General features: G+C 37.7%; 1 protein-coding gene across 3 annotated transcripts in view; it reads left to right on the top strand.

Annotated features, from left to right (window-relative positions):
* BCKDHB (branched chain keto acid dehydrogenase E1 subunit beta) overlaps positions 1-23987 on the top strand; it is a 256098-nt gene that overhangs the window by 78659 nt on the left and 153452 nt on the right. For all 3 annotated transcript variants that reach the window (XM_026454545.1, XM_026454544.1, XM_026454543.1), the window contains exons 7-8: positions 10415-10512; positions 12584-12694. In XM_026454545.1, the coding sequence (XP_026310330.1) occupies positions 10415-10512; positions 12584-12694 (209 nt within the window). The remainder of the gene's footprint in view (positions 1-10414; positions 10513-12583; positions 12695-23987) is intronic.

The raw sequence follows: 23987 nt of genomic DNA, 5'->3' as shown, positions 1-23987 counted from the left end.
TCAAGAAAAATACAGATTTCTAATGGAGGAGTGATATACAGCAATGCACTGAGGCGGATGGTGGATGATAAGTATGTATCGATTCCACCTGCTTTATGGAATGTGAAACTTGATTAGTGTGTAAAAAATTAATTTGAGAAAATGGTAAGGAATTGCTGGGAATCTGTGAGAGAAAATTCTAGATTTAACACTTCGATCAATCTCAGGAAAAACAGTCATTATATAATCTTCGGTTATATTTTCTATTTTAAAACAACTATGGCAAGCATAACACCTCCCTTATTAAAATAACACAATTTTTGCAATTTTTCAAGACTTATGGAAAGGATCAAGCTTGATATATGTTTATATTTAATATTTCTGAAACCCATTTTGGGCAGATTTCTATCTGCTATAACAGTGATTATGAGCTTGGACCGCAGAGTGGCCACACTATCTATAACCGAGTTCTTTCATGTATCTTTGCCTGTTTTCTCAACTGTAGCATTGGATAAATCTAGTATCAGTCACATTGAGTTGTAAGGATAAGAGGTGATACTTTAAAGGTGCTTAAATGTGCCTAATATGTTGAAAGGGCTCACTAAATATTAGCCTTTCTCATTATTATTAATATATTGGAGTCTTCTTTATTTCTCATCAAAGGGGACCTTTTCATCTAAGTGCTATTTATAATTTAAATCTCTATTGGGTCTTTGTTTGTTGTCTGTCATCCTCACACTTGCCCTTCTGTGTTTTCTTCTGTAATTCATGGGCTGGAAACAAGTTAACTGTATTTTCCTCACCCCCTTGCAAGCTGACTTTCATTAGAGGGTGGGAGGAAGGTAGAAAGGAAGCCATTGTGGTGTTTGAGGCAGCTTTGGCAGTGGCAGTTGAGGAGACTTTGCTGTGCTGCAGTGACCGTTGTTCCACAGTGTAGATGGCAGCGATGTTGGTGGTAGGACATTTAATAGGGATGGCTCTGCTCAGCAACAGCCAGTGGTGGTTCCAGCACTGATAGTGGCTCCTGTGAGCTGTTGGGTCCGGCTCAGAGATGGTAGCTGCTTCCTGGTTTGCATTGTTTGCATGCAAACATCCCTGGTTTGCATTGTTTCACCGTTTATTACCCTAGCCCTTCCAACATCTTTGTAACAGATTCCCTGAATTAAATTAAATTTTTCTGGAGAGGTTGCCCTCGAGAAGAGGGTGTTCATCAATGAAATCAACAGCTACCATTTAATGTTAGATATGCAATAAGGAATTTTGCAGTCTAATAAATATAGCATGTATTCCCTGTATATCTTTCTTACCTGAAAATAATTGTCTTTTGTTGTCAGTGTGTCCCAGTGACTTTTTCTGTCTCGTCTGCATTTAGGAAGTCAGTGGACACAGCTCATGCTTGGTGTCTAGTGGGAATTGTTGCTCCTCATGGGTAATATTGGATTTATGAAAACCGAGGGACTTACATTACCAAAAGCATGATGTGAAAAATATATTACATATATACTAATATTTCAATGATTCAAAGTCATCTACCCAGTAGAAGCTACTACATTTCATTGATTCTAAGCTACCCCTTCCCCCCTCATATTTTAATCTCTCTGATATTGGATTGTGACTTAAAAACAATGGCATGTTGCAGTCATCTCATCCAGTGGCCAGTAGTTGCTGTTACCTGCTTATGTGCCAATATAAAAATCATAATATAGCTTAGAATAAAATTCCAGAGACACCAGAGAAGGTGTCTCTTTTGACAAGTTGAAGACTCTTTTGACAAGGAGATGCTAAATGGTTGTGGTGAGATAGAAGGGTGGGGGAAGTGGGAAATCACAGTAGTTTAACAACCCTTGGAAGCAGGAGTCTAAAGTATTCTGTGCCTAATTGCTGAGCTAGCTTGAGAGCCTAGCATCAATCTTTTAATTTTTTTAATGAATTCATTTAAAAAAGCACTGCATCACTGATGTGCTTGGTGACACAGAAAATGAGATTCTCTGGAGAAATGTGGACACTGATGATTATATGTCAAAGAGTGAGAAGAATTACATTTGGATTTCTTCATGAATTTTAGGAATTGATTAAACCAACTTATTTTGCTTATGTTTTGTTTTTATGTCTGTGTCAGGGTGATAGATAATAAAAACCCATATCTAATTAAGTCTACAATTTTTTTTCAATAAGAATAAAATAAAAATTCTATAAAATGTATCAGTTTAATTAGCAGTTTTTTCCCTAACGGTTCATACAATAATGATGCACTTTATTGAAATATTTTTTCTGTCTCTGTATAATTCTTTTTGTTAGGTGATATTTTTTCCCTTTTAAACTCTATGTGCTGATGTAGAATGGCTTTAAAATATCGCCCTTTCTTTCAGTGTTTGATTTTTTTTGTCAGTTTTCCAATTTACCTTGTAAAATTTATACCCTATGAACAAAGTTTATTCTATATGTGTAACTCCTTGCTATAGAAAATGCTTTGGAAAATATTTACCAAAGGAATTCAAATATATTAAACATGGAAGACAAACAATTGCCATTAAAATTGGTGATAGGAGAATTTTTCCTACACTATGAAATGCTGCATACTAGAGAGTACAGTAAACAAATGAACAAAAAACCGTAAGGGTAATTGCAAAGATTGAACAAGTTGTGTTATAAATGTGGCCAAATTTTAATGTGTTATGTATTAAATATACTGATGCATATTATAGAGTATCAGTCTCATCAAAGCTTCTTTTTTTGTTTACATTAAATGAGACAGGGAAATGTAATGAAGTTAATTTGGAAATTTTCTAAGAAATATGAAGGTGCCTTATCATATCATTACTTTTGTGATTTATATTTGCCAACTTGTTTTTTTTTTTTTTTTGAGATGGAGTCTTGCTCTGTTGCCCAGGCTGGAGTGCAGTGGTGTGATCTCAGCTCACTGCAACCTCCATCTCCCAGGTTCAAGCAATTCTTATGCCTCAGACTCCCGAGTAGCTGGGATTATAGGCATGTGCCACCATGCCCGGCTAATTTTTTTGTATTTTTAGTAGAGATTGGATTTCATCATATTGCCCAGACTGGTCTCGAACTCCTGACCTCAAGGTGATCTGCCCACCTCAGCCTCCAAAAGTGCTGGGATTACAGACATGACCCACTGCACCCAGCAAATATTTGCCAACTATTTTGAAAAGATTCCTAATTTATCTCATTATGCAAAAGAACTGGAAATGTGAGACTTGCCAGTTAATTATTGAAGAAAAAAATTGGACTGCATTTGAGTTTAAATGGGTCCAAGCCTTTAGGTTTCAAGTTAATATTGCTGTTCAGTTAAAAATAACAGATGAATTTTTTAAAAAAAATTTTTTCAGTGTTACTCAGTGATAATAAGAAAACATTACCCTCTGAAGCAATAACAGTATAAAACATTTACGACCTCAAAATCATGTTTTATATGTAAAAGTATCTTAGTTTAAGAAGTCTCCCGGCCAGGCGTGGTGGCTCACGCCTGTAATCCCAGCACTTTGGGAGGCCAAGGCTGACGGATCACCTGAGGTCAGGAGTTCAAGGCCAGCCTAGCCAACATGGCGAAACCCCGTCTCTACTGAAGAATACAAAAATTAGCCAGGTGTGGTGGCGGGCACCTATAATCCCAGCTACTCAGGAGGCTGAGACAGGAGAATTGCATGAACGCGGGAGGTGGAGGTTGCAGTGAGCTGGGACCGTGCCAGTACACTCCAGCCTTGGCAACAGAGTGAGACTCTGTCTCAGAAAAAAAAAGAAGTCTCCTGGTTACATGCAAGGTATTAGCTGATTATGACTTGATATAATTATATTTAGACTGTTGATTGGTCATTGTTTTTCATTTAGTGGTCAAGAGTGTCTAGCAAAATGCTGACTGACATATGCAGATACTGAATTTACATCTTCATATATTCATGTCTCTCGATATTCAGAACTCAGTTAAATTTATCCAGGAAGATAAGGAGGTCATAAATAGAATACCAGATGTGGCTTTGCTTCTTATACAGTTAGAGAGCTTTGTTAATATCCTCATTTTCTTTATTTCTACTAGCATTTCCAAATAGAAATTGTTTCACAAGGAAGTATCAATGTATAGTGTCTCTGTCAGGCCAGTTTCTCATAGTTGATTTTCAATGGCTTTTCAAATTTGATATACTTTCTATTATATCACAACTTATTTTCCCAACCGTCTAATGGAGACTTGTTAAGGTGGGTCAACCTCATTTTTGTTTTTGAGTTTAATATTACAAATATTGTTGAAATTTTTATTTTGAAGTAGTTCAAACAAAAAGATTGCAAAAATAGTATGAAGAATTCATATGTACTTTTCACTCAGCATTCCCCCATGTTAACCTCATAAATAACCACAGTAATATTGATAAATATCAGGACATTAGCATGGATACAATACTATTAACTGCTCTATTCACTTAATTCCATTTTCCTTAATTGCCCCACCAATGTCCTTTCTTTGGACTGAGATTCTATCCAGAGTCTTCATTTATTGTTCTTTCTCATAAGTTTCCTTTATTCTGGGGAAGACAGTTCCTCGTCCTTTTTGTCTGTCATGGTCACGACATTTGGTCAGCTCTTTTGGAGACTGCTCCTCAAATTGGGTTTGTTTGATGTTTCCTTGTGATTAAACTCAAGTTATGTCTTTTTGGCAAGAATATTATAGAAGTGATAGAGTGTCCATTCCAGTGCTTCATATGAGATGACGTGGTGTTGTGCCCAGCTTACTTGTTTTCACTCTTCTGTTATGAATATGTACACCACTGCTAAGAATGCCAGCTTTTTGCCTACATGCATCTAATTATATTCATTTTTCAAGATTTGCCTTTTTAAAACGATTTTCTCTATTTGCTCTACTTCATTTGATCTCTCACTTCTTTGCCTTCCATTTGCCATAATACTCAGTAAAACCTTGTCATACTGATGGCTTGAAAGTCTATGTTATGTTGTGGGAGCCTCACCCACTGTTGCTCCCAGGAGACCTCTGGTTTATTCCCTTGGGACACTGAGACTTTTGTACCAATTTATTTTCTCCAAACATGCTCTCAATAATCATATGGGTTAAGTACTACCAAAGTTTGGCACTTAATTATTACTTTATTTATTGAAAGTTAATTTTATCTTCTAATTAGATGGTATCTTCTTGCCATCATGGACAATTCTATGGATTTTTTTTTTTTTTGATTACTTGGAGAGAGAAGCAAGTATTTTTAATAGTATGTTGATTTAGTCTGTTAAATCAACGTACTATTTAATAGTATGTTGATATAGACTGTTAATCTTTAGATTTTTTTCAATAATTTAAGGTGAAGAGGGAAGGAAAAGATTAGGTACAACTGTGCTTAGGGAATAATTTAAAAGTGATTACTAGAAGAAAGTACACTTAGTTTTCTTGTTCATGTATTCTTTCTTATCTCTAGCATTAGTGCTGAAAGTAACTGTTGGTATAGAAGTGAAAATTGTCAAAAAAAAAAAAAGACTGATTAATAACCTCAAAGCTGAAAGGAGATTACTAATTCAGAAAATGACAGTTGTAAAATAGAAATCCGATATTAGTTTATAGTTGATTGTCAGTTTTATACAGAAAATGATAATAGTGATAAGAATAACTCTTCTTTATAGCCTTAATGACTCTGCCATTGAATTACTTCAAATTGTGATGATATTTTCTTCCTAAGAGATGATTAATTTAATGTGTTCACATTTTTGTTCCAATAATGGTCCTAAGATTACAGGTGGAATACTGGGACACAAAAATAATATAATATTTTGTCAGAGACTACCAAACTCATTAGATGCAGAGACAAAGCCACAACTGGGTTTCTGGTTGGGTGGATTTACCCCTCTCCTACCTTTCCTCATTAGACTGAATTTTAACAAACCAGATAGGCTTTCTCAGGTATGGAGACTTCGAATATGCTGTTGGAATCAGACAGCATGAGCTAACATATTTTAGAAATATACTTGACTTCATTTTAAAAAGAGAACATTTATGTTTTCTCACTATTTCATGTGTAATGCAATATAAATAAAGCCCTATCCGAGTTTCATGTTTGTGGGGAAACTAGCATTACTGCAGATTAGTGACAGGGCAGAGAAATGACCTTATTATCTCTGTAATGGTAATAGTGTGCTTCACAGGGGAGCTTGTGTTGTTAAGAGTAAGTTGTTATTTTCTCGCAGATGCTTTCTGTACAAGTTATTAATATATTAAATCAGAAGGATTGGAAAGTGCTGTCTAGGGACTTAGGAATATAATTTATAAGTTTCAGTATTCACCTTTACTTGAAATATCATGTAAATCTGATTTTGTAGATGTATACACAAGCATAAACATGGTTTCACACGTCAATTTCTTTGCGCATACCTTTTCTTTCTTTATGGAATATCCTATTTTTCCTGTGTCAAGTACCTCTGTCTCTAAGACCCACAGCAGTTGTATCCTCCGTGATGAAACCTTCTATCCCTGTAACCAAGTTGTTGCTTCCCTTTAGATTCCCAGAGCAGTTTGTTCCCATTGCTATGTTATGTTTTTATTTGTTGGCTGATAAATCTCTTTCCATCTTTGTGACTCACAGTCGAGTGTGTGCTTCTCAATGGCAATTCAGTTTTTCAGTTCATATTCCAGCATCTTGCATGATGCCTGCATATGTTGAATATGCAGCAACTATTAAATGAAAAATGTATGTTAAACTTGGTATAATTAATATATATATATATATTATTTAGACATCTAACCTCTTCCAAAAATGTGTTTAAGATGGATTATAAGCAATATAGCAAATTAGAAGAAAACTGGAAGAAAAAAGGATGGGAAATAGAATGGGGCCAAGGATGAGCAAATTCACACCATGAATCTCTAAGTGCATGTGTAGTGTGAATGAGAATATGCGTTAAAAAAATCTATCCTGTTTGATAATTGCATTTTTACAATTTTGGCCTTGAAAAGATTTCTTGTTTTTCCAAGTTGTTCATTTTGTCATTATTTATCTGATGCTGAAGTGTTTATCTGAGGAATGCTTATTAGTTCTAAGTTTCTAATGTAATCAGCATATGGTGAAATGGAGTGGCATCAGTTCGTCCCACTTCTGTGAAAATAGGAATCTGTAATATGACTGTGTGTGGTGCTCTTTAGCTTCTGAAGATTTGTGCTCTAGCTCCTGTCACCTGCTCCCTTTTACAAAGCACATAGCCGTGGGGTAGGAATGCAAGAAAGCTAACTTGAAATAACAATCTTTTCCTGGAATAAATATGTTTTAAATTAAATTTGACCAAGAAGTACCTATGAATTCTAGCTTGCTCTCCAGGTGACTTGTTTGCCAAATTTAAATAAATGGACATATTTAAATGAATTCTTATTCTGTTCTCAGGATAACATTTAAGCAAATCTAAGAAGAGGTTTTTTTTTTCTTATTCTCAGTGTGGTGTTTTTAAAATAGAGAATAAAACTTGGTTTGTTTTGTTGTTCCTTAGTTAATTGTTAAAATAATGAGGCCTTATTATTTGGGGTAATTTATTTAAGACAATAGAGCAATTAATCGCTCACTGGCAACCTGACAAAGGAAGTGGGCCAAGATGCCAACCCATTTCTTGTGATCTGCCAGCCCTTAAGAGTCGTGTGTTCCAGGGATTTGCTAATCCCCAGCTGGCAACTGATTTACAAGGCGGGAAAGACAAGACTCTTGAATCGTGGCCACTTACAAGTAAGACGCAATGTGTACTGGCTTTAAGCCTTGTCTACTGGCATTCAAATGTTGCTGCCAGGGGAGAGACTTGATGATGGCAAGGAGCCTATGTGCTATCTTTGGTGTGTTTGTCCGATGTCATCAGCATTGTTCTTAACCCTCAGTTTGGTTTAACAATTAAGACCTGCTAAATAGAATGTACTACTCCAGTGATATATGTGTGTCTCCCTGTCTATATGTCCACCTGCCTGTCCATTTATCTGTCCATCTGTCCATCCATCCATCCATCCATCCATCCATCCATCCATCCGTCTATCATCTATCCATGCAATGAATACTGGGGTTAAGCCATCAGTGAATGGGCTGGAATTAACCTCTGAAAGCATTGTTTACAATTGGGGCTGGCAATCTTCTTCTGTAAACGAACAGATAATAAATATTTTAGGTTTGTGGACCATACTGTCGCTGTTGGAACTAGTCAGCTCTGCTGTTGTAGGGTAGAAACAGCTGTAGACACTGTGTAAATCAATGGCATGGTTGTGAGCCAATGAAATGCTGTTTCCAAAAAAATCAGCTTGCAGCTATAGTTAGCCCACCCCTCAATTAGACAGTGGAAGTATCTGAGTCAACATAGTTTGGGAGCTACACAAAAGCTTTTAAAGAAGTGCTTTAATGCTTATAAGTTTTCTAACACTGCTTTATGTTCCTGGTTTGTTAGCTTAATTATTGTCTGTTTCGGGATATATCTAAAAAACTTAATTTTATAGATTTTACTGTTTTCTTTTTTATTTAAGCATATTAATCATTTAAATGATATTCAGCTCTCTCTGACACTGGTTATATAAATGTCATTGGATTGGAAATCTACAAAAAAACAAGGAATAAAATTCACCACTGTATCACCCATAAAGCACCATTACATTTAATGGTTTTTACTTATAAACATGATTTTAAAAACTACTTTGACATGGAAATATGGGCAAGATACATTGATGAGTGAAAAAAATGCAGATTGTAGAAGAGTTCTGAACAGTATATATGATGTGATTCTATTTGTGAAAAGAAAAAAGATTATATATGTGTACACTAGCATATGGTAAATACCTGAGTAGATATGGAATCAGTTCTTAGTTTTCAAGCAAATGAAATCAACTCTCCAGTATAAGCAGAAGAAATTTATTGAAGGATAAATAAGTAACTCACAGATTTCTGGAATCCCCGAGAATCAGGTTTAGAGGCCATGTATTTAGAAGCAATACCCCAAATAATTGGTTCTGCAAAGAGGCCCTGGCAACTGTCAGTCTGAATCCGTGATACCACTAAGCCTAGATGCTGGATTTGCCTCCACTGTTACCAGTATTCCAGAATGAATTCTAGACAGTTACTGCTCTTCTGTGTCATCAGCTTCCAATTCAGAGTCTGCTGTGGATGCATTGGATTGCCAGAGCCCATGTTTTGTGCCCTGGCTGCAGAGGAACCTTAGCGGGAAAGCATGTGGAATTCACTTCTCTAGTGGACAAAGGGCCCTGCCTCCTAAGGCAGAGGATTTACCAAATGTAGGAAGAGGATTCAGAATCTTGGATGCCAGAAAGAATGAGAGCTGTCTACAGCAGACACCTGGGAAATTGTTAGCATTGGTTACTTCTGGATGGTGGAGTTGGAAGGGCTAACTGGGAGCCTTCCAGAGGGAGGCTTTGACTTTAATTTTACTCTTCTGTCCTTTTTGAATATACATATATAATAAAAAAAGTCCATGGGGAAAATGAACAAAAGGGAACAACAGTTTTTTCCAGCATTTCCACTGATAGTATTTTCACATAAGAACTCAAGAATGGCTAGGCACGGTGGCTCACACCTGTAATCCCAGCATTTTGGGAGCCTCGGGGGTGGATCACCTGAGGTCAGGAGTTTGAGATCAGCCTGGACAACATGGTGAAACCCCGTCTCTACTAAAAATACAAACATTAGCAGAGTGTGGTGGTGCATGCCTGTAATCCCAGCTACTTGGAAGTCTGAGAATCACTTGAACCCAGGAGGCAGAGGTTGCAGTGAGCTAAGATTGCACCACTCCACTCCAGCCTGGGCGACAGAGTGAGACTCTGGCAAAAAAAAAAAAAAAAAAAAAAAAGCCTGGGCGCAGTGACTCACGCCTGTAATCCCAGCACTTTGGGAGGCCGAGGTGGGTGGATCATTTGAGGTCAGGAGTTCAAGACCAGCCTGGCCAACACAGTGAAACCCCATCTCTACTAAAAATACAAAAGTTAGCCTGGGGGTAGTGGTGTGCACCTGTAATCCCAGCTACTTGGGAGGCTGAGGCAGGAGAATCACTTGAACCTGGGAGGCAGAGGTTGCAGATGACGCCACCACACTCCAGTCTGGGTAACAGAGTGAGATCCTGTCTCAGACAAACAAACAAACAAATAAAAAACAAAACAAAAAACTAAAGAAACCTTCTCAACTAAAGTTCCTTCTTTATTAAGATTTTTTTAGTTTCTCAAGTTTTTTTTTTGTTCCAAGATAGCTGCTGTATTTTATACATTTATATTGCATTTATTCATCTGTGCAGTAATGTCATAGAGCCATATCATAAATGCTGTTTCTGTTTTAAGTAATATAGAATCTAGAGAAACAATAAATAAAGCTTTGCTACAATGAGCTTCATAAATTATTTTACACACAAATGTCACCTCAGAAAAAATAACTTTTTTTTTTTTTTTTTCCTTTTCTGTATTTAGCGGAACAGGTTCCTATAGAACCATACAACATCCCATTGTCCCAGGCCGAAGTCATACAGGAAGGGAGTGATGTTACTCTTGTTGCCTGGGGCACTCAGGTGAGTAGCATTGATCCCCACTGTTAAAACCTATGTTGTGCTTGGAAGCTCTCATTTTAAATCCTGATACATGAAAAATTGAAAACAATGTTTTCTTTATATCTCAGATTAAATCTGGTGCTACCGATGCTAATTTCTTTTTTCCCTCAACTTTATTGATGTGTAATTGACAAATGAAATTATATATATTCAAGGTATATATGTGATGATTTGATATATGCATACCTTGTGAAATGATTACGATAATCAAATTAATTAATGGATCCATCACCGCACATAGTTACTATTTTGTGTGTGGGGTGGGGGTGAGGACACTTTAGATCTGTTATTTGCTCTAGGCACTGTGCTGTATATTAGATCCTGAGAACTTCCTCATCTTATAACTGAAAGTCTGTGGTACTGATTTCTGAGTGAAGGCGAGATGTCTGTATATATTAAAATGTATACACATGTGGTGGCTATAAATATATTACAATGTATTAATTAAAAACACATTTCTTTTGAAATACGTGTATACTCACATTACTTTTGCTGCAAATGGCTATAATCTTTTTCATTACATTTCCTGCCATCTCTCATGATTACTTTGCTGGCCATGTGTACCCATCCACTGGTCCAGACTCAAAATTCCATACCTTTCTTTTTTTCCAGTGACCCTCTCTACTGATCCACTTCATTTTCCCCCAGGCTTGTCACTTTGCTCTACCTCCCAACTTTTTCTCTGGCCGTGAACTCCTATCTCTTCCACTTTTCTTCTCTCTCCTTCTTTTAAAGATATGGTCAGTTTTTATTTTTCTGCATAAAGGAAATCCTTATTTTAGGAAATTTAGGGCAACAAAATATAAAGAAGACAACAAAAATGGTTTTCAATTTCACAAGCTCCTACTCTCCTCTCCTTTTGGTTTTTGGCATGGAGAGCTACAGTCCTCATGGTTTCTCACCTTCAGTGGGGTAACTCTGCTGCTTGGTGAGTTGTATCCCATTGACAGTGTCCTCGGTGGGTGTGGCAAACCTCTTTGCTGTCCTTCTGTCCACTTTTTAATCCACATCTCTGTTACCGTCAGCTCATGACCTTACTTTTCTTTTTAATGGGGAAGTTAGGGTATATTAGGTATTGACTCACATAGCTTGCTCTTCCTTTTGCTTCAGATTCTTTCCTTCTTCCCTTTGTCTTTGAAGAAGAGGTGTCTGGTTTACATAACAACCTCTGCAAATCGGTTTCAGACTGTGTTCCATTTTACCTTCTCCAAGACTGTAGTCTATTAGCTAGTCCCTCTCTCTCCTGCATCTTCAGTTTTCCATTTCTTGTTGCTCTTATTTAAAAAGTATGTCTCTCTTCACTATTTAAAGAATTCCTTTCCCCTTAAATCCCATTGCACCTCCCTCCTTTTAACACTGAACTTGAACAACTGTTTTCTATTGTCTATATTTAATTTCTTAACTTCGTTATATTCTTGTACCTGTGAGTTCTATTCCCACTAATTTACTGTTTTTGTCAACATTACTGATCTTCTAGTTGTTTGAATTCAGCTGTTATTCCTGCTGTGGTATGTGATACTGGCTGCTATCCCTGTGAAATCTTCCTCTTAAGCTTCTGCAGTACACTGTCTCCTGGTTTTCTTTCTAGCTCTTTAACTGTTCTTTTTATCTCCCTTTTTTCTTTCCTTCCCTCCTTTCTTCCCTCCCTCCCTCCCTCCTTCCCTCTCTTTCTTCCTTCCTTTCCTCTTGGACCATTTTTTCCTAAAATGTTGGTGATTTTTGCCCTTTACTTCTCCCTCTACGTGCTTTCTACCTATTCGTGTGACTTCATTTACCTTCTGTGTGCCATCTTTGTAATCAGTGTCTGTGGTACTGACTTCTCTCTCTAAGCACCTCTTTCTGTTTTCTAGATACCTATACTATTTTTGCAGAATATGGGATTCAACATATGTGAAACAAATTTATGAATTCTCCATGCAGATCAATTCCTGAGACTTTAAATACTATCTCTAATAGTGATGTCAGCATTCAACTAGTTTTTGAGGCTGTAACCTTTGTAGTCATTCTCTGCATATTTTTCTCCTTCTTTCAGGTTCATGTGATCCGGGAGGTAGCTTCCATGGCAAAAGAAAAGCTTGGAGTATCTTGTGAAGTCATTGATCTGAGGACTATAATACCTTGGGATGTGGACACAGTTTGTAAGGTATGAATATAATGGTGATAGAATGTCATTTCCCTGAAACTTTTGGCCAAATATGTTGTATATTTGCAAATAATTCTTCTGAAATTGTGACCTATGTGAGCATTTTCAATTGATTTAAAAGTTTTAAATTTGCAGCATGAAAGAAAGTTGTATAAACAGCTTCATACTCAAGGAAACAAATCACTATAGAATTTATTTTTCCTCCTGTAGTTTTCTCTGTTTAAAATACTACAAAACAGGGTCCTTTATGCAGTCACCTTGGGTTAAGTTGTGTGAGTCATGGAGGATATCAAGGATGCCGAAGGCACCTGTGTTTTCGACTTCTTATTAGTTATGGTTCACTTAGCTAGGTTTAATTTAGTCAGGCAAATTAAGTGATTTGGCTGAATTTTCATTTATCTTCTCTCCAAAAGTAATGGGGATGGATTTTTTTTTTTTTTTAAGTAACTCTGTATATAGTCTTAATACTGAGGGTTACAGTCTAAGGGTTGTGTGGAGATTCTGGCTGCTCTAATGTATGGTTTCTATCTAAGTAGTCTCATGACCTTTGACCTGATTACATTGGTCTTCTTTTTACTATTAAGATTTACATAGCCAGTTCCCTCTTAAGAATATAGTTTGGGGGGCGGAGCAAGATGGCCGAATAGGAACAGCTCCAGTCTCCAACTCCCAGTGCGAGCGACACAGAAGACCGGTGATTTCTGCCTTTTCAACTGAGGTACTGGGCTCATCTCACTAGGGAGTGCTGGACAATCGGTGCTGGTCAGCTGCTGCAGCCCGATCAGCGAGAGCTGAAGCAGGGCGAGGCATCGCCTCACCTGGGAAGCGCAAGGGGGAAGGGAATCCCTTTTCCTAGCCAGGGGAACTGAGACACAAACACCTGGAAAATCGGGTAACTCCCCCCCGCCAAATACTGCGCTTTAAGCAAACGGGCACACTAGGAGATTATATCCCACACCTGGCCAGGAGGGTCCCACGGCCACGGAGCCTCCTTCATTGCTAGCACAGCAGTCTGCGATCTAACCGCAAGGCAGCAGCGAGGCTGGGGGAGGGACGCCTGCCATTGCTGAGGCTTAAGTAGGTAAACAAAGCCGCTGGGAAGCTCGAACTGGGTGGAGCTCACAGCAGCTCAAGGAAACCTGCCTGTCTCTGTAGACTCCACCTCTGGGGACAGGGCACAGCTAAACAACAACAACAAAAAAAGCAGCAGAAACCTCTGCAGACGCAAACGACTCTGTCTGACAGCTTTGAAGGGAGCAGTGGATCTCCCAACATGGAGGTTGAGATCTGAGAACGGACAGACTGCCTGCTCAAGTGGGTCCCTGACCCCTGAGTAGCCTAACTGGGAGACATCCCCCACTCGGGGCAGTCTGACACCCCACACCTCACAGGGTGGAGTACACCCCTGAGAGGAAGCTTCCAAAGTAAGAATCAGACAGGTACACTCGCTGTTCAGCAATGTTCTATCTTCTGCAACCTCTGCTGCTGATACCCAGGCAAACAGGGTCTGGAGTGGACCTCAAGCAATCTCCAACAGACCTACAGCTGAGGGTCCTGAGTGTTAGAAGGAAAACTATCAAACAGGAAGGACACCTATACCAAAACCCCATCAGTACATCACCATCATCAAAGACCAGAGGCAGATAAAACCACAAAGATGGGGAAAACGCAGGGCAGAAAAGCTGGAAATTCAAAAAATAAGAGCGCATCTCCCCCTGCAAAGGAGCGCAGCTCATCGCCAGCAACGGATCAAAGCTGGTCAGAGAATGACTTTGACGAGATGAGAGAAGAAGCCTTCAGTCCATCAAACTTCTCAGAGCTAAAGGAGGAATTACGTACCCAGTGCAAAGAAACTAAAAATCTTGAAAAAAGAATGGAAGAATTGATAGCTAGAATAATTAATGCAGAGAAGGTCATAAACGAAATGACAGAGATGAAAACCATGACACGAGAAATATGTGACAAATGCACAAGCCTCAATAACCGACTCAATCAACTGGAAGAAAGAGTATCAGCGATTGAGGATCAAATGAGTGAAATGAAGCAAGAAGAGAAACCAAAAGAAAAAAGAAGAAAAAGAAATGAACAAAGCCTGCAAGAAGTATGGGATTATGTAAAAAGACCAAATCTACGTCTGATTGGGGTGCCTGAAAGTGAGGGGGAAAATGGAACCAAGTTGGAAAACACTCTTCAGGATATCATCCAGGAGAACTTCCCCAACCTAGTAGGGCAGGCCAACATTCAAATTCAGGAAATACAGAGAACGCCACAAAGGTACTCCTCCAGAAGAGCAACTCCAAGACACATAATTGCCAGATTCACCAAAGTTGAAATGAAGGAAAAAATCTTAAGGGCAGCCAGAGAGAAAGGTCGGGTTACCCACAAAGGGAAGCCCATCAGACTAACAGCAGACCTCTCAGCAGAAACTCTACAAGCCAGAAGAGAGTGGGGGCCAATATTCAATGTTCTTAAAGAAAAGAATTTTCAACCCAGAATTTCATATCCAGCCAAACTAAGTTTCATAAGTGAAGGAGAAATAAAATCCATTAGAGATAAGCAAATGCTTAGAGATTTTGTCACCACCAGGCCTGCCTTACAAGAGACCCTGAAGGAAGCCCAAAACATGGAAAGGAACAACCGGTACCAGCCATTGCAAAAACATGCCAAAATGTAAAGACCATCGAGGCTAGGAAGAAACTGCATCCACTAACAAGCAAAATAACCAGTTAATATCATAATGGCAGGATCAAGTTCACACATAACAATATTAACCTTAAATGTCAATGGACTAAATGCTCCAGTTAAAAGACACAGACCGGCAAAATGGATAAAGAGTCAAGACCCATCAGTCTGCTGTATTCAGGAGACACATCTCACATGCAGACACATACACAGGCTCAAAATAAAGGGAGGGAGGAAGATCTACCAAGCAAATGGAGAACAAAAAAAAAAGCAGGCTTTGCAATACTAGTCTCTGATAAAACAGACTTTAAACCATCAAAGATCAAAAGAGACAAAGATGGCCATTACATAATGGTAAAGGGATCAATTCAACAGGAAGAGCTAACTATCCTAAATATATATGCACCCAATATAGGAGCATCCAGATTCATAAAGCAAGTCCTTAGAGACTTACAAAGAGACTTAGACTCCCATACAATAATAATGGGAGACTTCAACACTCCACTGTCAACATTAGACACGATCGATGAGACAGAAAGTTAACAAGGATATCCAGGAATTGAACTCATCTCTCCACCAAGCAGACCTAATAGACATCTATAGAACTCTCCACCCCAAATCAACAGAACATACATTCTTGTCAGCACCACATCGCACTTATTCCAAAATTGACCACATAATTGGAAGCAAAGCACGCCTTAGCAAATGTAAAAGAACAGAAATTATAACAAACTGTCTCTCAGACCACAGTGCAATCAAACTAGAACTCAGGACTAAGAAACTCAATCAAAACCGCTCAACTACATGGAAACTGAACAACCTGCTCCTGAATGACTACTGGGTACATAACGAAATGAAGGCAGAAATAAAGATGTTCTTTGAAACCAATGAGAACAAAGATACAACATACCAGAATCTCTGGGACACATTTAAAGCAGTGTGTAGAGGGAAATTTATAGCACTAAATGCCCACAAGAGAAAGCTGGAAAGATCTAAAATTGACACTCTAACATCACAATTAAACGAACTAGAGAGGCAAGAGCAAACACATTCAAAAGCTAGCAGAAGGCAAGAAATAACTAAGATCAGAGCAGAACTGAAGGAGATACAGACCCAAAAAACCCTCCAAAAAATCAATGAATCCAGGAGTTGGTTTTTTGAAAAGATCAACAAAACTGACAGACTCCTAGCAAGACTGATAGCGAAGAAAAGAGAGAAGAATCAAATAGACGCCATAAAAAATGATAAAGGCGATATCACCACCGACCTCACAGAAATACAAACTACTATCAGAGAATACTATAAACACCTCTACGCAAATAAACTAGAAAATCTAGAAGAAATGGATAATTTTCTGGACACTTACACTCTCCCAAGACTAAACCAGGAAGAAGCTGAATCCCTGAATAGACCAATAGCAGGCTTTGAAATTGAGGCAATAATTAATAGCCTACCAATCAAAAAAAGTCCAGGACAAGATGAATTCACAGCTGAATTCTACCAGAGGTACAAGGAGGAGCTGGTAGCATTCCTTCTGCAACTATTCCAATCAATAGAAAAAGAGGGAATCCTCCCTAACTCATTTTATGAGGCCAAATCATCCTGATACCAAAGCCTGGCAGAGACACAACAAAAAAAGAGAATTTTAGACCAATATCCTTGTTGAACATCGATGCAAAAATCCTCAATAAAATGCTGGCAAACCAAATCCAGCAGCACATCAAAAAGCTTATCCACCATGATGAAGTGGGCTTCATCCCTGGGATGCAAGGCTGGTTCAACATTCGCAAATCAATCAACGTAATCCAGCATATAAACAGAACCAAAGACAAGAACCACATGATTATCTCAATAGATTCAGAAAAGGCCTTCAACAAAATTCAACAGCCCTTCATGCTAAAAACGCTCAATAAATTCGGTATTGATGGAATGTACCTCAAAATAATAAGAGCTATTTATGACAGACCCACAGCCAATATCATACTGAATGGGCAAAAACTGGAAAAATTCCCTTTGAAAACTGGCACAAGACAGGGATGCCCTCTCTCACCACTCCTATTCAACATAGTGTTGGAAGTTCTGGCTAGGGCAATCAGGCAAGAGAAAGAAATCAAGGGTATTCAGTTAGGAAAAGAAGAAGTCAAATTGTCCCTGTTTGCAGATGACATGATTGTATATTTAGAAAACCCCATCGTCTCAGCCCAAAATCTCCTTAAGCTCATAAGCAACCTCAGCAAAGTCTCAGGATACAAAATTAATGTGCAAAAATCACAAGCATTCTTATACACCAGTAACAGACAAACAGAGAGCCCAGTCAGGAATGAACTCCCATTCACAATTGCTTCAAAGAGAATAAAATGCCTAGGAATACAACTTACAAGGGATGTAAAGGACCTCTTCAAGGAGAACTACAAACCACTGCTCAGTGAAATCAAAGAGGACACAAACAAATGGAAGAACATACCATGCTCATGGATAGGAAGAATCAATATCGTGAAAATGGCCATACTGCCCAAGGTTATTTATAGATTCAATTCCATCCCCATCAAGCTACCAATGAGTTTCTTCACAGAATTGGAAAAACCTGCCTTGAAGTTCATATGGAACCATAAAGAGCCCTCATTGCCAAGACAATCCTAAGTCCAAAGAAGAAAGTTGGAGGCATCACGCTACCTGACTTCAAACTATTCTACAAGGCTACAGTAACCAAAACAGCATGGTACTGGTACCAAAACAGAGATATAGACCAATGGAACAGAACAGAGTCTTCCGAAATAATACCACACATCTATAGCCATCTGATCTTTGACAAACCTGAGAGAAACAAGAAATGGGGAAAGGATTCCCTATTTAATAAATGGTGCGGGGAAAATTGGCTAGCCATAAGTAGAAAGCTGAAACTGGATCCTTCCCTTACTCCTTATACGAAAATTAATTCAAGATGGATTAGAGACTTAAATGTTAGACCTAATACCATAAAAACCCTAGAAGAAAACCTAGGTAGTACCATTCAGGACATAGGCATGGGCAAGGACTTCATGTCTAAAACACCAAAAGCAATGGCAGCAAAAGCCAAAATTGACAAATGGGATCTCATTAAACTAAAGAGCTTCTGCACAGCAAAAGAAACTACCATCAGAGTGAACAGGCAACCTACAGAATGGGAGAAAATTTTTGCAATCTACTCATCTGACAAAGGGCTAATATCCAGAATCTACAAAGAACTCAAACAAATTTACAAGAAAAAATCAAACAACCCCATCAAAAAGTGGGCAAAGGATATGAACAGACATTTCTCAAAAGAAGACATTCATACAGCCAACAGACACATGAAAAAATGCTCATCATCACTGGCCATCAGAGAAATGCAAATCAAAACCACAATGAGATACCACCTCACACCAGTTAGAATGGCAATCATTCAAAAGTCAGGAAACAATAGGTGCTGGAGAGGATGTGGAGAAATAGGAACACTTTTACACTGTTGGTGGGATTGTAAACTAGTTCAACCATTATGGAAAAGAGTATGGCAATTCCTCAAGGATCTAGAACTAGATGTACCATATCACCCAGCCATCCCTCTACTGGGTATATACCCAAAGGATTATAAATCATGCTGCTGTAAAGACTCATGCACACGTATTCACAATAGCAAAGACTTGGAAGCAACCCAACTGTCCATCAGTGACAGACTGGATTAAGAAAATGTGGCACATATACACCATGGAATACTATGCAGCCATAAAAAAGGATGAGTTTGCGTCCTTTGTAGGGACATGGATGCAGCTGGAAACCATCATTCTTAGCAAACTCTCACAAGAGCTGAAAACCAAACATCGCATGTTCTCACTCATAGGTGGGAACTGAACCATGAGATCACTTGGACTTGGGAAGGGGAACATCACACACTGGGGCCTATTATGGGGATGGGGGAGAGGGGAGGGATTGCATTGGGAGTTATACCTGATATAAATGATCAATTGATGGGTGCTGACGAGTTGATGGGTGTAGCAAACCAACATGGCACAACTATACATATGTAACAAACCTGCACGTTATGCACATGTACCCTAGAACTTATGGTATAATAATAAAATAAAATAAAATAAAAAAAGAATATAGTTTAGTTCTCATTTACCTCTTTATATCCAATGTCTTTCACACCAGTGTCAAGATAATTTAAGAAGCATCTATTTTCATATTGATAGAAAGAAGGTTAAGCCCTCTTTTTGTAGTAGTCTTATCAATTAAGACTAGCTACATGTATTGTAAATTGTATGTACCTAGTCTTACTAGATAAGTACAATAGATATATGTACGATTAATAGATATATGTACAATTACGTGTAAAATTGTGGGAAACAATGACATGTATTATTTTTTCTTGATTTACTGCTATAGTCGTCAGACATAGGGCATTTTATATTTACCACTTTTAAGAGCTTTGGCATTCTCATAGCTTTTACAGGCTATTTATTGGGTTAGTTACATGAAAATAACGTGCAGATACTACTGCTGTAAAAGTGTAGACTGGGATGTTTTTAGGTGAAGAGTGCTTTATAATTTAGTAGAAGATGTAAAATTTGTTATAGTAACAAAGTTCCGAAGACTCACTTGACACCATCTAAACACTTGACATGCTTACAAATGGTTTCAACAATATCCTGAGCCATTCTATTTGTAGTTGCTGTAATTAAGAGGAATATTTCAAACTGAGATATTCATAGCTTCATGAAAATAATTTAATGCTTTTTGCAGGCATTTTCAAATCAAGTCAGATACTGGGTTTTCTTTCAAATAGCCAAATGTTCCAAATTATAGTTAAACTAGGGTTGGCTTCTTGTTTGCAACATGTATCCACCACTTATCTTGGGGTTTGTATTTTTAGTGTAGATGGTGGTTTTACATGGGGATATGATGTTTTGTCATGGTGCAGTGTAGGGGGCATTTACATATGGTCAGAGCAAGCCCTTTTAGAACTTTATTTACATATATATATATATAACCTTAACATTCAAAAAGCATTTTTGTAGCAGCTTATGGTAAAGCACAAGTATACTAATACTTCATTTTGGCAACTGTGGAAGCAAAGAGAGGAGAGGTAGGGGAAGAAAGAACGGTGAAGTTGTTTATATTTACATCGATATCGGTTTGCTTTTGCATCACTGTATTAAATCTACTGGTTGCATCTTTGTCTTATCCTAGAATGCAGATCCATTTTCCTTAGGGCTCTATCCTACTGGGAAAGATGAAAGAGGAGACAAACAATCTCTACTGAATGAGAAAGTGATGTATCAGACCTCTGACTTATTAGCATCATTATTTTGTTTTGTTTTGGGATGCTTTCATCCAGTTGTGACAGTGAAAGCCAGCTTCTTGATTGCTTTGGGTCTATTGGAGACTTTCTTCATTGCTGATGATGGTACCACTCCTGTTTTCTTTTGATGTATCAAAAGAAGTAAAATTTTGGTACTTAGCTTTTTCCTCCTAGGATTTAGAGATGTTTTTAAAGAAGAGGGCCCTATAACCAAATATTTATATTGAAAATGAGGGGTTTTTTTTTTTCCCCAGCGTGAAGCTTTTTAAATTCATCTTGATAAATTCTATAGTAACCAAAATTTGTGTTATAATCTCTTTTAATTAGCTGTGTTTTATCAGTTGTTTTTGTTTTATGACTCATTAGATCCCTCAGTTTTATTCATTATGTGTTAGCTAAACCCCAATATATATCTTTTGGAATACCTAATCGAGAAAAGAAAGCATATTAAAAGCAAAAATGATTTGTTGAACACATATATTAACATACTCTACACACTAAAATGACTCTGGGACACTTGAGGAATTCATACTTCTTGCTTAATCCTTGATGCATGGTTTGGAAGTTATAAAACAACATAAATAGTTACTCAGGGATAGAGAAAGGAGCAGAGTCTTTGATTGTTGCTCAAGGGAGTTATAAAATTAGAGACTTAAATGGGCCTAGAAACCACAGCTAGTTTTTCCACTCAATGCTGAACCTGATATTAAAAAGCTAAGCTGGAGACTTCTGAAAAGCACCGTAGAAAATTCTTGAGTTTAGAGGTGCTTAAGAGACAGATACCTACCCTGTGCCATGGGTGTGTATGTGTTTGTGGAAGTGGATTGGCTTAAGAGAATCAGCTGTGTGAGTTCAAAGCCCTGAAATGAGTGGCACGTTGAAACTGATGACCTATAACTGCTTTTTAGTTGGCTACACTTGCTATTTGGTCTCAACCAGGTGTGTAGAATCCAGGTGTATAGAACTCATTTTGTGGGGCTGTAGTGACAAAATTGAAATTTTGAGGGGAGTTAGACACATACTTTAACTTTCTTTCAAAATATTTGTCAAATTCTAAAGGTGTGGATGGTGAATGGTAAGTAAAAAATATCTGGAAAGTGAAGCTATCACTTGATAATGAAGTGACGAAGACCAATCATACTCTCAACTGAAAGCCATGGTGAGTTAGGTCTTACAATTAGAGGCAAACCAGATGTAGACCAGGTCATCTCAAACCCACAACACAGCCTCTACCCCTTTGAGTTTTTTATTGAATTATGTACTTTTACTCTATCTGCCCAGCAGAGCAAGGAGTCAATCCTCTTATTATCTGGAACTTCTATAAACCAGCATTCAATAAAAAACTATTAAGTAGATGAAGAGATAGGAGTATTTGATCAATAACAAAGAGGAAACAAATAATAAAAAGCAGAAACACAGCTGATCCAGATATTGGAGTTAGCAGACAAGGACGTCTTGATTGTTATGCTTAGGAACACAGAGAAAATAAGGAACAAAAGAGGTAAGAGGGTAGAGAATTACCTAGAGAACTGGGTGTGTGCGTGTGTACATGTATGTATATGGATCAAGTAAACTTTGTGGAGCCATCAAAAAAATATGTATCTGACAATAAGAACTCAATGAATAGGCTTATAACATATTGGACTCAGTAGATGATAGCAATAATGAACTGGAAGGCTAGTTAATAGAAAATGTCCACATTGAAGCACAAGTCAGAAAAAGGATAAAGCACATTTGGGATCTGGTCAAAGATGTCTTATATACAATTTGAATTCCAGAAAAAGAAAAGAGAGAAAATCAGCAACAATATCTAAAAAAAAAATTTCTCATGAAAGTTTCAGAACATCATTACACAAGCTTTGTTAACGTTTAAGAAGATTATATTCAAAGAAAACCACACCTGTATGCACAATGGCATGACATCTTAAATTGCTAACTATGCTAGCCCACAATTCTATACTTGGTGAAAATATCTTTTTAAAATGAAGATGAAAAAAATAGTTTAGGCAAATAGAAATTGAGAGAATTTATCACTAGCAGGCTCTCACTAAAAGAAGGTACTGCAAGGGAGCTCCCTTTGGCAGAAGGAAAATGATTGTAAAAGAAAATATGGAGGAGAGCATACACTGTAGCTCAGGATTGATTGTCCAAAATAGTACTGATAATTTTCTGTGAAAGTTTAAGTTTAGTGAAGTTTAAATTAAATATATGGAATTGAAATGTAAGACAATAAAAACACAAAAGCCAGGGGATCTTACATGGAGTTAAAATATTCTGTTGTTCTAGGATTATTATGAAGTGTAATGTTCTAATTAGGTTTTAATCAAGGATACAAGTTTTAATCTCCAGTGTAACGACTGAAATAACAGCGAAAGAATGCATAGCTAGCAAGTTAATAAGAGAACTATAAATTAATAAAAATATTTGGTTAATCCAAAATAAAGAAATAAGTATAAAAAATGGATGGGTCAATAGATAACAGATGATAAAATGATGTAAACCCAAATATAGAAGTAATTAAATACAAAAAGATTAAATAAACCTAGTAAAAGTCTAAAGATCCTCACACTTCATGAAAAACAACTACCACACCACATGTAGCTTAAAAAAGGCATACTTTAAATATAAGGACATCAAAATGTTGAAAATGAAAGGATGGAAAAAGAAAGTTGGTGTAGACATGAAAAAATGCTCATCATCACTGGCCATCAGAGAAATGCAAATCAAAACCACAATGAGATACCATCTCACACCAGTTAGAATGGCAATCATTAAAAAATCAGGAAGCAACAGGTGTTGGAGAGCATGTGGAGAAATAGGAACACTTTTACACTGTTGGTGGGATTGTAAACTAGTTCACCTATTATGGAAAACAGTATGGCAATTCCTCAAGGATCTAGAACTAGATGTACCATATGACCCAGCCATCCCACTACTGGGTATATACCCAAAGGATTATAAATTATGCTACTACAAAGACACATGCACACGTATGTTTATTGCGGCACTATTCACAATAGCAAAGACTTGGAATCAACCCAAATGTCCATCAGTGACAGACTGGATTAAGAAAATGTGGCACATATACACCATGGAATACTATGCAGCCATAAAAAAGGATGAGTTTGCGTCCTTTGTAGGGACATGGATGCAGCTGGAAACCATCATTCTTAGCAAACTATCACAAGAAGAGAAAACCAAACACCGCATGTTCTCACTCATAGGTGGGAACTGAACAATGAGCTCACTTGGACTCGGGAAGGGGAACATCACACAATGGGACCTATCATGGGG

Source organism: Piliocolobus tephrosceles, chromosome 5 (assembly GCF_002776525.5).
Source record: "Piliocolobus tephrosceles isolate RC106 chromosome 5, ASM277652v3, whole genome shotgun sequence".
Taxonomy (NCBI): Eukaryota; Metazoa; Chordata; class Mammalia; order Primates; family Cercopithecidae; genus Piliocolobus; species Piliocolobus tephrosceles.
This window is presented reverse-complemented; position numbering and strand designations above follow the sequence as displayed.